Source organism: Amphiprion ocellaris, chromosome 24 (assembly GCF_022539595.1).
Source record: "Amphiprion ocellaris isolate individual 3 ecotype Okinawa chromosome 24, ASM2253959v1, whole genome shotgun sequence".
Classification (NCBI taxonomy): domain Eukaryota; kingdom Metazoa; phylum Chordata; class Actinopteri; family Pomacentridae; genus Amphiprion; species Amphiprion ocellaris.
Window position 1 is genome coordinate 10,704,610 of NC_072789.1, and position 15,319 is coordinate 10,719,928.

A 15,319-nucleotide genomic window follows, 5' to 3' on the forward strand; every position below is an offset into this window, starting at 1 on the left:
CTGTTTAAAAAAAATGACACCCTGCGTCTTTGTCAGTGTTGTGAAACAGATACAGTTACATCCGGATTAAAAATGCTCTATTTGTCTTTAGTCTAATCGGAGCCAGATGTTACCTCCAGCACCGGGCTGCTGTCACTCAGGCCGGATCCCACCAATCAGAGCGCGGCTGCTCTCCTCCCTCCCTCCCTCCCTCCCTCCCTCCTGCAGATTATGAGGCTGAGCCGAGCTGCTCCGGTCTCCTTCTTTCTGCTGCCTCCGTCCAGCTGCTGCTCTCTCCGTCCTTCAGCTCTACGATGCACTCAGGGCCGATGCTGGCGGTGTGTGTGCTCTGCTGGAGCTGCACCGTGTGTGTGGTCACCGCCATCCAGAGGGCCGAGATGTTCCCCTACGGCGCCCTGAGTGGAGATTCAATCCTGGCTGAGGGCGACGATGAAACCTCCAGAGTTCTGTCTCTGCCCAAACCTCTCTACTTCTACGACTCGCTCTTCTCCCAGCTCTATGTGAGTATCCCAAAGTTTTCTGCTGCAGTTGACAGGTGATCCGTGCAGCTGTTGGCAAAGCTGAGCTGCTGAGTCTAGAGATTCATGCATGAATGGGGGAACCCAGGACAAGAGAGGGGCATTCGGTTCATTATCATCTGTTTCTTTCTCCTGTGAAGGGTCCGCAGATTATTTGCTCTGTGTTTGCATAAGATTTCAACATTCTGCGCTCCAAATGCTCCAATGTAAATCCTTCCTCTGTGCGTCGACATAAACACGATCCATTTTCAGACAGTGAGATGTCAAAACTCAGCAGGGCAGGTCATGGTTAATAAGAATGGGTTGGAAATTACTTTTAAACTAATTAATGGTGACATACTGTAACTCCATACAAGTGAAAGTTGTGTATTTGTTATTTATTTAGGTAGAAGTGCATTTTTTTGCCAATAAAATGTATTGAAAGTATGTCAAAGTAGGAGTTCTAAGAAGTAATAATGATGCATTCAAAATAATGAAGGTGATCTGGTAGCACCACTGTCATGTAGTTGCCAGTTAACAATACAATGTTAAGCTCAAGTCAGCACAAGGTCATACACAAGATTTTTCTTTTTTTTTAATCCTCTTTATTAAATTATAGCAGAAAGCCAGCAGCAAATCTGATGAAAACCAGCCCAAAGAGCATTGCACAGATTACTGTCATATAGAAAAACAGGCTCAGTAGCTTCAAGATGAAAGTATTATTTGTAACTAATTAGTAACTCTAATGTGATTGCTGAATTTAGGAACAACAGTGCCTTGCATTACTGCATTACATACCAGTGTAATGGGATTACAGTCATGCGTTGCCACCAGCACTGTCTTTTAATGGTAAAATGGAGCTAAAGGGGGAAATTCACAAATCAGCGTATGGTACTTTAAGTCAGTCAGTGTGTTTCTCATCACACACTAACACGCCAGCAGCTTTGTGTTCAGTGTCAAAGCATCCATCTTTATCATCCATTAATATTCTACAATCTAAATCAATCCTAAACAGGCCATTCTGCATGATGACCACGTTCACTTAACAGTGGTATTTCTACATGGCCATTCCTTAGAGATAGGCTGATCAATCAGACCAATTCAATTCCATTTTGACATAACCGGCATTGACCGATGACCAGCTTATGAAGCTGTTAAACAAAAAATGTCAGCAGTCCTTAAATAGCGTTTAAAGTATACTTTAAGTCTAAAATTAGCAGAGAACTTTGCAAAACAGGTGCTTGAGTAGAGCAAGTGCACGCTACAATTCAAAGCTGGTTGCTGAACAGAGACATATTTTGTTATTAAAAGAGTAAAGAGTTTCAGCAGCGCTAAACACACTTATTTAAAGGTAAAGTTCATGCATTCGAAAGCTTACTTACTTAAGTATTATGTAGGATTTATCTGTTTAACCTGTAACAATAAACTCATCATACAGAGTATTTTATATGTGGTGTTTAAATCTGAAAAGTACCTTTCACTGAGGCGGAGTGGAGTAAAAAGTAGTAGTATGATGTGCAAATACTCATTAAATGTGTTTGGTTACCTTCCACTGCTGATTATCTCCATTTAAATTGCACCTATAAAGTGCTAAATGTTGCTTTGTATGACACCTAGTATACCCAGACATCACAGCAGAATACATCCAAAGGGAAGTCAGTTATATGTGGTTTGAATGTCTCTAAAGTATAATCAGGGACCAGACTGGGGGCTCTGAGAGAGGTTCCAGTGGTTTATGAGGGGAATGTAGAGGTTCATTATGCGGTTCCTGGGGTCCATGATGGGGTTCCAGCGGTTTATGGGGGTTCATTAGGAGGTTCCCTGGGTTCATGATGGTGTTCCGGGTATTTCTTAACAAGTCTGCCTCTGTCTCGCTTTAGGTGGCCACCAATGGGATCATATCAGCCCAGGACCTACCAATGGAAAAGCAATATGTCGACGATGGCTTCCCTACAGATTTCCCCGTGGTTGCCCCGTTCCTGGCTGACATTGACACCAGTGGAGGGCGAGGGCAGATTTATTACCGGGTGACCGAAACACCCAACGTGCTCAACAGAGTCACCCAGGTTTGTTCCAGTTACAGCTGTACGATCAGAATGTAATGCAGTAAAAATACTTCAAAAGCCATTCTTAACTTCAGATTTGGGTTCTTCCTTTTTTCAGTCCTCCATCCATTAGTTCAGTCCTTCCTTTTTTGTTTCTCCTTCTTCCCTTCCTACTTTCATTCATTCATTCATTCATTCATCTGCTCATCCAGGAAGTCCATCGGGGATTCCCAGATGCAAAGTTCACACCCACACATGCTGTCGTGGCAACATGGGAGAACGTGGCAGCGTATGAAGAACAATCTCGAACCGCTGGGCCTTCGAACAGGGTGAGATGACTTCGGGAATGGACACTGATAACTCTAGACCTCCTAGTTCAGGCCACATATCCCTCTTTAGCAGGTTCTGGGTCTTGGGAGACACTCAGTCCCAAATTCCTGGAGGTTGTGCATCACTTGTAATCAGCCTGGGGTGGGGGGTCTATTTGTAATCCCCCTTCCCCTCCTAATCTGTCTCTTAACCTTTTTAGGAGGTCAGGGGTCATCTTTAAGGGTCATCAAAGGGCCCTCCGCCCTCCCGACTCCTTATCCCCTCCTCCAGTTCACACACAGGTAGACACAAACATGCCAGTGGTCTTTCAAAGTTCCCTTCATGTTTAACTCCTGTTGTTGGTCTTTGACTTTCTGCATTAACCAGACTCTAACATTTCAAACTGCAGTTGTCATTATTTTGGGGCTTTTAGAGGATGTAAACAGGAAGTATAAAGGCTTATATGGAGTCGATCATTTAGCTGTGAGCTGCAACTTGACCTGATTTTTTTTTTTAGTCTGTTTTGATATCTGAAGACTTAAGAACTATTAGCAGCTTCTGGGTTACTTTCATACTGAGGAAGAGTTCGAAGTGAGTTGATTTTTGGGCAAGTTCGGGAGTTTTATGTTTCAAATTTTTGTAATATTTTCTAGCCGAAGACACCCTCAGAAAGGGTATCCAAGAATATGTGTTTTATATCTGTGTCTGTGCACACATTTTGACTGAAATTGTACCAATCAGTAGCAGAGTTGCTTTCATTAATTGTTTGTCAGACACTGTGACAGCTAAAATTGTTCCTCTATTGACAGATGGCAGTCAGTAAGCCAAACTGTCAAAGAAAGAAGAAGTTCTCCAAGTTTCTCCTTGCATTTCAGCTCTCCCTTGCCCTGCTGTTGAGCCACACCTTACAGGTTGAAAACCTCTAGAGCAGCATAACACTTTATTTTACACTTCCATCATTTCCTCTGAACTTTCCTGGAAAGAAGCATGTCATTTGGACTTACTACAGTGAACGCAGGATTTCTTTTAAAACGTGTAAATATCCATTTATTATGAATTTATTGTTGGAAACTTTGCTTTTCATGACCATGACAGAAAGAGTTGTCTTATTAAAAGGTTATTCTAGCAATTAGTCTGCCCCCTCCCTGAGGCTGATGGACTAGAGACAGAGCTGTGAAAGACTGGCCAGTATCAAAGTAGATGAGGCTGAGAAATCCTGATTTTTAGCCTCTAGTGCAACTACAGAAACACTGGAACCTTCATTTCTTGCATTAGACCCTTCCTGCTCCTAAAACCCTGATGTCTTTCAGTGTGTCTCTCCACTGACTTTCACTTAAAATATTGGGCCTAGTGTGTTGAAAATCAAGGTTTTTACCCTGTTGACATGTTCATACGATATTTTTATCTGCTAGAAGGCATATCATGAGCATAAATGGTCAGTCATGGCTGGCACTACTTCCCTGAACCTACAGTGTGCTGATGTCAGTCTTGGGAACAGATTCAGACCTCCAGGGCTTCATATGTAGCAAACCTGAGGAACCAAGCCTGTTATCTTACTGGGTGGAGCTTTCTGATTGGTTTCTGGTTCAAACATTTGACTGAATTATTCCAATATTAGAACTTGACAATGTGGAACGTAGAGCAGTTTTACAGTGTTTCAGCAGAGCTGAAGATGAGCTGGTGTGCTTGAGGGCAACAGTGTAGAGTTACATTTAAGCCATTTTAAAGCAGAAAGGGGTGATTTGTATGGGAAACCTTCTGGAGTTGAGTTTTAAGGAGCTTTAAGTCTCAAGATAAAGATGCAAAACTGAGATAACCCTGATTATGTCAATATGACATCAACAGGGTTATTGTTTTAACTTTGGAAAAGCCCTCGTGAGCCAAAGAAGACATTATACAACTGTTTTATCAAGACAACAAATTGGTGGAATGTCCCTTAAAAACATTTCATCCGTTTTCTTTGTAATTAATGACAATACTTTGTAGAAGCCCTGAGGAAATAATACATAAACTACAGACCAGTCAAAAGAGTCACCTTGAGGAGCATTAGAGGCTTTGTTTAAGTCAAACTTTGGGAAAGACTCCAAGTAAAGCCAGACCTGCTGAACTTATCGATCAAACAAACAGTGCTTTGTTGTTCCTGGTTTGTAGCATGTGGGATGGAGGGATGAAGGGAGTGGTAGATTTAAGGAAAAGCCCCAGGGGATCTCTGTGGCGGTCCCTCCCGCTCATCTGTGCTTTCTTTACTCATAATCTGGTTTCTTTTAGTCTCTTTCTTCCTGATTGATCAAAAGCTAAACATTGAAATGGTCTAATATGCGGCATTAAACCTGATATGACATCTCTCACTACTTTGGGCTCATTTTGATTGCACAGCTGCCAAATGGACAAATCATCAAATCCAGCTTCTCTGAGCTCCGAAATTGAAACTGCGTCTTGAAATCATCAAGCGATCTCCACAAACGGAACTACGTCTTCAAATGTCGCTGCTGATGAAATGCTGTGTCCACGTCTTAGGGTGCAAAATGTTTCTCTATGTGCCAGGAGGTGACCTGTTTGGTTATTTAAGCGTTGTGTCTGGCTTGTCAGATCGGAGTGGTCCGGATCTTGGCTGGGATTTGCTTTGGACTGATAGCATCTTCCTTTGAAGTGATTAGCCAGAGGTGCTGGGTGGGGTGCGTTCAGGGTAGACTGGTATGTGTGTGTGAACTGATTAACCTGAGGTGACTGTTTGTCAGGATGTGTATTAGGGCTGATGAGGTGGCGTTTTGGGGGAGGGGGCAGGCTGTGTAGTGTTTGGGGGTCGGATGTGGAGATGAGAAGAGCAAAAGAGGAAGAAATGACAAGAAAATAGAAGAGAGAGAATTAGACCACAGAGTGAAGGTTCACATTCCTTATAAACAGGGTTGCGCTTTCTATGAAATTACTCTTAAAGATGCTATTATCATAATTGGAAAGTAATTACTTCAATTTAGACCGAAAACACTCAGGCTGTTATATGAGCTACCATGTAGCTCAATCTGCTAATGACCAGTCATTTAAGAAGAGAACTGGCTCTTAGTGTGTTGACCAGGCTTTACTTTAAGCATATTGCTGCTTCACACCTGTCATGTTGGTGGATGTTGTTCTAGTTATCTTCCAATACTATGAATGCCATTAACACCAAAAAATCACTGGCACCAAAGCCTGTGTTCGATCTTGCAATTTCAAACAAAGTTATCCAGATCTGCCTTTATATTTTATGGTTGCTTCCTTTACACGAGCTCCACCTCCGAAGCACGTTTCATGATATTTAAGATAGAAGTTTTTACATGAAATTGATAACAGACAGACAAACAGTAGTGGAAACATACCTCTGACTTGGCTATACATTTCCAGCAACCATCACTCCTGTGTTCTAATGCTACATTGTGTTAGCTAATGGTGTTGAAAGGCTAATTGATGATTAGAAAACCTTTGTGCAGTTATGTTAGCACAAGTTTGAGTTTTCATGGAAAACATGAAATTGTCTGAGTGACCCCTAACTTTTGAACGGGAGTGTATATAAAACAGTTTCCTTCAAAATCCTGCAGCTATGACTTGAAGTTTGTTATTGATGAACTATACAGGTCTGAATGACAGAGACCTTCCTCATACATCCTCTCCTCTCAACAAGCATTGGTTTTGGGCACCATTTATGTTCCTTGCTCATGCACATTCGCCATCTGGACGATTAAATTTATGTCTGGCGTTCCCTTCTAGATGCACAAAGCATGAATTGGCCTTTAGTTCACAGTGTAAGTTTAGCTTTTGCAAGCTTCCATACTACTCCGGCATTGTGGGACCCCTAAAACTTTTGAAAACGTTGCTGACTCTGTTTTAGTTTGAAAGCCCTTGGCTTTCATTTTAGTCATTTTAGAGACCTGTGTTCACTTCCTGATTGGGCTTTATCTGTCGCTACTTGTCCATTTCAGATTCACAGGCACATATATACATACATATGTGCTTTTAGTTGTATTAGTATTGTTAGTAAATGTATTAATGTGAAAGATCACAGCTAAAGCTCACAACTTTAACATGTTATTGCTTGTTTGTTGAATCTGTATCCAAAAAGAAGTATCAAAAAGCGGCAGTTTATCATTGCCTTGGGAGATATGTGCTCAAATGTTGCTGCCATCTTCAAATTTAAATTTTTGATTCTTTGCACACACTGCAGAACCTTTTTTGATACTATTTAGAGAGCCAGGCTAGCCGTTTCCACTTGCTCTCAGTCTTGGTGCAAAGCTAAGCTAATCAGTTGTTTGCTTTAGCTTCATATTTAGTGTCCAGACAAACTGTGCAGTGTATTTTCCATAATGTTGCGTTTTTTTCTTTAATCTGCCTTTAATTTTGCAGAACACTGTCACATGCTCCTTGTATAGATGACCCTAATACAGCAACATATGAAAGTAATTAGTGCAAAATGACAAAATCAGTAGTCCTTAGCATGCATCTTGTAGAGAGGTACTGTAGCTCATTGGAATTTGAAATCAGTCTTGCTTTAAAATGTGATTCTTTTTCCTGTTTTGCACTTAGTTTTCCTCCCAAATTAGCCTGAAAGTTACATTTGTGTAAAGAAAATGTTGTAGGCTGAACAGTATAGGCCTTTTCTTCTTTCTCTAGCACAATAGGAAGTGTTGTTAGCATTAGCGTTATTTGTTGTTTCTGGGGCCCCCTTGCAGTGACACAGGGGGCATCCCCTCAGATATGTTCATCCCGGTTCAAAGCAGACTCTGGCTGAACTTCAACTTTCATAACATGTTATTGTGTCCTTATGCCATGGGACAGATTCTGCTCATCAGTGGACAAAAAGAAACAAAGGGCTTCTTCTGGCTGTGCTGCTCCGGTATCATATCCAGAGAAATGACTCGACAAGGCCTGGGATCTTGACGGCTTTACTAATTACTAGCAAGCAGTCATAGCCCTCTGGTTTGTAGTTGTGGGAAAGATGTTCGTGTTCACAAACCTTCCAGGATCTAAGAAAAGCAGCTCTGGTTTTACCCACCATGTGCTCATGACTTGATCAAAAAGGTTTTGAAAGCTTTCATAAGCCCCGAAGTTGTACAATTTCCTCCAGCTTTAGACGAGTTACAGATCCTTTGGAGTCCAGCTGAACTTATAACAGGAGAGTCACCACAAAACACGAGAAGGGATTTTAATATGACAACAGTGAAGTGCTGACTGGACTGTAGAGTGTGTGTGTGTATGTGTGTGTGTGTGTGTGTGTGTGTGTGTGTGTGTGCGTGCGTGCGTGCGTGCGTGCGTGCGTGCGTGCGTGCGTGCGCGCGTGCGCGTGTGTGTGCCAGTTCCCACGCTGCAGGCGGTTCCGTTTGCAGCGCTCTGGTGAGACTGGCAACTGGACGGCAGCTGCTGTCTGTCTCACTCTGCCCGTTTGCAGCTGTGCCGAAGCTAAACCTGAAGCACCGGCAACCAACAAACAAGCGTGGTACATGTGCTTCTCCTCAAGATGTTCCCGGCTAACGGAGTGGGCTCCAGCTCTGGATAACTGTAGCATGATTCAGAGCGTCAGTTACAGTGCGTTGAGTCATTTATCCAAACCCCAGATGAGGTGAACAGTCAGCTAAACTGTCTTCAGCTTCATGTGAGGCAAAGTAGACTAAACTAAATCAAGAGAGTAAACCAGACTGCTAATAAATAAACTGATATGGACCTAAATTGAAGGAAGATAAATTATGATGAGTCAAAACTGATCTAGGCACAACATTTATTCCACTTATACATTACATATACACTACCGTTCAAATGTTTGGGGTCACTTCGAAATGTCCTTATTTTGGAAAGAAAATCATTTTTTTTTTCAATGAAGATAACATTAAATGAACCAGAAATACAGTCTAAACATTGTTAATGTGCTAAATGACTATTCTAGCTGGAAATTTTTAATGGAATATCTACATAGAGGTACAGAGGAACATTTCCAGCAACTATTACTCCTGTGTTCTAATGCTACATTGTGTTAGCTAATGGTGTTGAAAGGATAACTGATGATTAGGAAACCCTTCTGTAGTTATGTTAGCACATGAATGAAAGTGTGAGTTTTTATGGAAAACATGAAATTGTGTGGGTGACCCCAAACTTTTGAACGGTAGTGTATATGTTTGCTGCCTTATAGAGACTGGCTTGAAGACTTGCAGAGATTAATTGTTACACATCAGCCTATGGACCTAGACAGTATACTTGATCAGTATTAAAGAAGCAGTGCACCATTTTGAGAATATTTGATTTTCATGCACATTAAGCTGCGAAATCATTTTCCAGTTGAGATCCTTACCCATATGTAATCCATGAAGATCCATAAACTGTTCTTTAAAATGTTCACTTTAGAACATGTTTGACAAGACGAGGAAAATATTCACTTTGCAAAATATCCTCATTTGTGTGGATAAGACCTTAGTTGCTCCCTAGTTATCTAAATGACTTTCCAGTCTTTTCTTTAAAGCTGTTTGGTATTTCCAGACTCTTTAACCCCTCGCTGTGCAGCAGACGGAGCTGTCAGACGTGTGATATTACCATCTAAACCCCCAAACAGTCAGGATGACCCTGAAAACAAACATTTGTCGGTCCCAGGGATGCTTAACATCTGTGCCTGTGTCTGGAGTGTGAGGACACTCTTTTAAAAAGGTGTGACAGAGTGCCTGTAGGGAGGGTGACTGGTGTGTGTTGGGTTTCTCTCACATCATACTGAGCTACACTGTCTGAAAGTCTTTGATCTGTTGGCTGCAATTTGTTGTCTTCCAGCTGTGAGTCTGTAAAGAACACCAGGACTGCTTTACACACAGTGAGACAGACAAACACACACTGACCACACACACAGAGGAGGGATGTGGGGGAGAACACAGAACCTCAACATTTGAGGAAATACATCTGGCAAAAGTTAGAAAAGATGATCGATACCACTTTTGTGTCTGTGTGTAAGATATGAAGCCAATGCCAGGAGTGGATTAGCTTATCTCAAAGACTAGAAGCAGTTGGATGAAGCGAGCCTGGCTCTGTCTGAATTAAAATCTGCCTCCCAGGCTCTCTGAAGATCCCTAATTAACACATTATGTCTTGTTTGTTTACTCAGTACAAAACACTAAATGTAAAACAGACAGATTGTGGATTTATGGGGAGTTTCCTGCTGGAATGTTGTTGTATTTATACTTCAGGGCTCAATCTTCCCATCTAACTCTCATCGAGAAAACAAATGTGTGTAATTCCCACAAAGTCCAACTATTCCTTTAATGTGCAAGAACATGAAGGCAGCATCCATATCTGTACAGTTAATCCAGGAGCCTCTTTATTCTCTGCACACTATCTCTGAACTCTGGTATGTCAAGTGTAACCACAGCAGCATATAGGAAGGATGAAAAAGGTTTAAAAATTTGTGTTAGTCTCCTGTTGCAGCTCTTCCATCCTCCCATTATCAGCAATTTTTAAATATCAGCCTGTGAAAACTAAATGTTGCAGTAGATTTTTTTTTTGTTTGCTTTACAGAGGGGAAAAATAGTTGCTTCCTTGATAAATCGAAACACTAATTTTGTAATTTCCGGCAATGTAAAATCAGTTTTGGTTTGCTGCCATCCGTCCTAAACTAAAAATGCTTACATACATAAAACATGGCCAAGACCATGTTAAGATACCAAGATAGTTAAATGCACTACTTATGATATTATTATGCTTATTATAAACATCATATCAATATTCATGTTTTAATTCATCCCCCTTAATTCATGATGGTTCTTCAAGAAGACTTATGGATTTTACAACATCAGTCGGATCCATACCCAGGGGAACCAAAATGTCTGTATTAAATTTCATTGGACTCCCTGCAGTATTTGTGGAGATATTTCAATCGAAGTCAAACTGATTGGCCAACACTGCACTGCTAAAACACAATATCGACATATTGTGTGTGGACAGAGGAAGATGATTCCCTAAGGCAGCTTTCATGCTCACATTTTATTTTGTTGACTCAACTTTTTCCTAACTGTCTGGACAGAAAGATGTCAAACCAGACCTATGGCCTCCCTCCCCCCTCATCCTTTCATCTCTATACCTCTCTCCCTATATCTCCTCCTCCTTTTGTTTCTTATCTTTCTCTTCTCCTCTTCCTCCTCCCAGGGAATTAGAGGAACATACAGACATTTTACAGGGGTATTAGGACAAAGAAAAAGCAGATCTCCTCTTGTAGCTCCATCTTTGCTCCTTCTTGCCTGAAGACAGGAAGACAAAAAAACCCCCCCAAAAAAACCAAGGCCCTCTCCTCACTAATTACAAAGCGGCTGGAGGCTACAAAGTCCTCCCCGCCCACAAACAACAAGATAGTTTAAAGATGTTGATGTAAACAATTAAGAACACGCACACATACGTTGGGATGAGATGGATATAGGCGGAGGGACATCTGTGTTGGTGTGCCAGCTTGTGTATGTGTGGCTCACAGTGTAACGATGTCTGGCTCACATGTTGTAACATCATCGTGAAAGATGTTCAGACGCACAGGAAGACAGCTGTGGAGGGAGATCAACATCTGGGCTGGGGGCTGAGAGTACGAGGTGTGTGTATACGTCTTGGTTTCTGTGTGTGTGTAGATAATCAGATTCCGTCCCAAAGGAAACATGGGATCCCTCACAGTCATTCCCTTCATTCAGTAAATCTGTGTTTTTTTAACTGCGGTTTTGGGAGGCAGAGTGGGCCGCAGCGCCTCCACATACATGTAGGAGATAAATCAGAGTTTACAAAAGAGTAGAAAAAGTCCCCTCATTCATCAGTGCATACGGATTCAATTCGTTCAATTGAGCCTAATTTGTGTAAAATAGACGCTTGGAAATGAAGAAATGGTTGGTGGGGGTGGGAAGGGTGAGAAGTCTAAACATGAAACCCAGCAGAGCGGGAGATGAGAGAGGAAGGGGAGGAGACCCGGGGAGGACTAGGAGAGGAGAGGTGTGAAGTTTAAACATGAGGAGTGAGTGTTAGAATAATTTGAGGGTGGCTGATCTGTGCTGACTCTGTACGCAGGAGGTGACCTCACCCCGCTGACACAGACGGAGCTGAAAATAATGTCAGACGCTGTATCAACGCCACAGGTTTTCTGCCAAAAAGAAATAACAAATACAGAGTTTTTACCTGAAATGATTAATAATTTTCAATGCAGTTATCTTAAAGCAGTAGTCATCAACTTTATTGAAAAAGCTTAGACTCATACATGATAAATGAGTAAGAGGAGCAAGAAACATCACATTACCCGCTGTTTGTTTTATGTTATTTTTTACATTATTTTCCACTTGGAGACCCCATCCAATAAGATCAAATTTATTACCTTGGTAAAATGCGCAATGTATTCGTTTGGTTTTCTTTTTTATTTAACTGTGTAGGTGAATTAATGATGGCCTCAAAAATATATATTCAGACTTCTGGGGTTTCACAGGCAAATAACTTAATTCCAAATCCTGTCAACTTGCAATATTCACCTTCATCACTGGTTTCAGACTCAAACATGTACAGCTGTAATACTCCAATATTTCAACTTGTCGTTGTGCAGCGCAAAGTACTGTTGTAGGTGAGATGGTGTGCTGGAGTTGCAGCGAACATGGGAAAGATGAGTTAAGACGGGGACTGTACATTCTAGAGGAAACAACAATGTGGGGTTACATTTAGGCCATCTGACGACAGAAAGGGTTCATTTTTGTGAAAGAACCTCCAACTATGTAACTTGGATACACAAAGAAGAGTTTTTATGGGATTAGACAATGACTTTGATTTTTAACCTGTGCTTTTAATTGATTGTTATTGGAAGGGTGTCTATTTCTACCTTCCGCTTTGAGCTTTTATTTGTGTGAGGGTTTGTATGACTGACAGGCTAACTGTAAGAATGCTAAGCTAACATAGCATGATGTAAGTGCAGTTGTTTTTGTGATAAAACTATATAAACAATTCAAGCAGTTCATTTTTGACCTGCTAAAAGGTCGAGTAGAATCGGTTAAAGTAAACAAAAGTCATCTCGCCCACATATTCTCTGTAATATCAGTGACACAGCCTTACAGTGTGCTGTGTGGTGGCTAATCCTACTGCTAGCAAAGCTTAGATAGAGATTACTGTGTGGCTGACGTTACTGAATCAGACCCTGGCTGTAAGTCTTTCCACTACTTTTTATTTAATGCACAAAAAAATCCCACATTTGCTCAATTCAGTCTGCTTTTTTTTCTCTGCTGTAGACTTGCTGTAGACTTTCTTGGTCTGACAGACCACTAGTTTATGTTGGCTAATGTTTACTAACATTAGCAAACTTTACTTATCTGCTACACAGCATTATTTTGTCAAACTTTTCACTTAGAAGTAGAATATTGTGTTGTTTCCTGTTTCACACGTTATTGTCTTGCTTTGTGGAGCATTTCTATAAATAAAATTTACTAATAAAACTACTACTGGTAAAAACAGTACATTACAATTTTCTCTGCTCTCATTATGTTTCTTATCAACAATGTTCTTAAAGCAGCTTTCAAAGAGTTTCTTTTTTTCCTTGTTTTATTGTGACTGACACTGTTCCTCTTCTGTCTCTGCAGTTCAACACTTTCCAGGCAGTCATTGGTTATGATGAGACGGACTCGTACGTTCTCTTTCTCTACCCTGAAGGAGGTCTGAACTTCTTTGGAACACGGCCCAAGGTAATCTGATTACATCTGCTGGAGGTTTTTTTGTAGATGCGCACAAATTCTGCTTATTGTATCTGTTACAGCTAATAGTGAAAACAAAATGGTTCATATTTTTGTGTTTTTATCTTTTCAGGAGTCGTATAATGTTGAGATAGAGCTTCCTGCTCGAGTTGGCTTCAGCAGAGGAGAAGTGACGTATTTAATCTTTTCCCGAATTGAGGGACCTTATTACAGTGTTACCAGCGATGAACAGACTGTTAAAAACCTCTACCAGTAAGTATAAAAAAAATGAAAATTTGAGGTGAAGTCATGTCCAACAGTGTAACTCACTGTAGAATTAGCTGTATGGAAACAATAGCTAACAAGATGGCCAGAAAAACTGGAAAAAAAAACTCTTGCTGCATAAGCAAAAGTTGTTTTTTGGTTGCTTTCTCTCTAGGGTTGGCAATACAGGAATTCCAGGTGTTTGGCTTTTCCACACTGGAAACCGTTACTCTTTTGACAACATTGTTCCTGCATCCATTGGTGGTCTCCTCGCTACTCCACCCACTAGAGGACATGGCCTCTCCTTGGTAATTTAGTTTTTTGTTTAATTTAACTTTTATTTAAAGATATCTTTGTACAAATGTCATTTAATTCCTTTGACTCCCCTGTGGTTTATATTCCCAGGACACCACCACCCCTGAGTATGCTGAGTTTGAAGAGTATCCAGACAATACCTTTGACCCTGACAACCAAGAGGAAGAAGATGATTACCCTCTGACAGGTGGAGACCCTGAGTTCCAGCCTGCCCCTGCTGCTGGTGTTGACCACACAGGTCCTCTTCAACCTGGGAGTCCTGACCCTCCCTCTTCTCCGTCAGAGGATGCTGATCATCAGGCGTACGGCAGTGACGATGTACCACTGACCTCTGAACCGAGGTATGGTTCGGAGCCAGCAGAGAGGCAGTACGCTCCACCTAATCCTCCACAGACAGTCCCTGAAGGAGACGCTCAGCCGCCACAGGAACCACCACCACAGGTAATACCGAAACATCACAATTTAGGCAAAGGCCCGTTTGTAAAAAGGACTCTATTATGCTTTTTAAGATTACTTCAGGGTTGTTGTTTTTTTTTTCAAATTAATAAAGCTAAGCTGCAAATGTTGCGCAAGTCAGTGGAGTGGAAGGGTTCATGCAAATGTGAACATCTGCACTCTGTGGCAACGTGCTCCAATTCTCTGGAAGCGTCACTTATTACTGCGGATTTGAAGGAGGAGGAATTTAAACTGGCACTGCTGTCAACACTGCCAGGGTTTGGAAATAATAATTTGAAATTGAAGTCACTTTTTGTAAATTCTGTGGTTGTGAGGGAATGCTGGTTTGGAGTCACTATGGTGCTGTCAACAAAATGCTGGCAAAAAGTGCAGTCATGATACCCTACACAGTGTATACACCATGTAAAGTATGTGCAGATCATAGCTGCCTGGTTCATAGCATCTGGAGAGAGTTAAAAAGTTCTGGTTTGGCTTTCAATGACAACAGGAAAACATACTTGAAATTGAGCATTGAATATTTCCCTTGTATCCCCTTCTGCAGCTTCCTCTGGAGGTGGTGGACGTTTACCCTCCTCAGAGAAACGAACAACCTCTTTCCCCAGAAGGTCATGTGGTCAGCGTGGACGAAGATGATGTTGATTTTGACACAGGAGGTAAGAGACGGACAGTACGTGTGTGTTTTTATTTTTTTGGCTCAATACAAAGAAATAACCAAATCAGTGTTTGGTGTGGTGTACTTTGCCTTTAAAACAACTGTTGTTCT

The 15,319-nt window shown here is 41.4% G+C and overlaps 1 protein-coding gene across 1 annotated transcript in view; it reads left to right on the forward strand.

Annotated features, from left to right (window-relative positions):
* The first annotated feature begins 220 nt into the window (after window positions 1–220).
* Window positions 221–15,319, forward strand: part of nid2a (nidogen 2a (osteonidogen)) — a 44,528-nt gene continuing 29,429 nt past the window's right edge. The window contains exons 1-8 of the mRNA XM_023267201.3: window positions 221–500; window positions 2,378–2,563; window positions 2,755–2,871; window positions 13,432–13,533; window positions 13,655–13,794; window positions 13,961–14,093; window positions 14,191–14,541; window positions 15,098–15,209. Coding sequence (XP_023122969.2) covers window positions 294–500; window positions 2,378–2,563; window positions 2,755–2,871; window positions 13,432–13,533; window positions 13,655–13,794; window positions 13,961–14,093; window positions 14,191–14,541; window positions 15,098–15,209 — 1,348 coding nt within the window. The 5' untranslated portion in view covers window positions 221–293. The remainder of the gene's footprint in view (window positions 501–2,377; window positions 2,564–2,754; window positions 2,872–13,431; window positions 13,534–13,654; window positions 13,795–13,960; window positions 14,094–14,190; window positions 14,542–15,097; window positions 15,210–15,319) is intronic.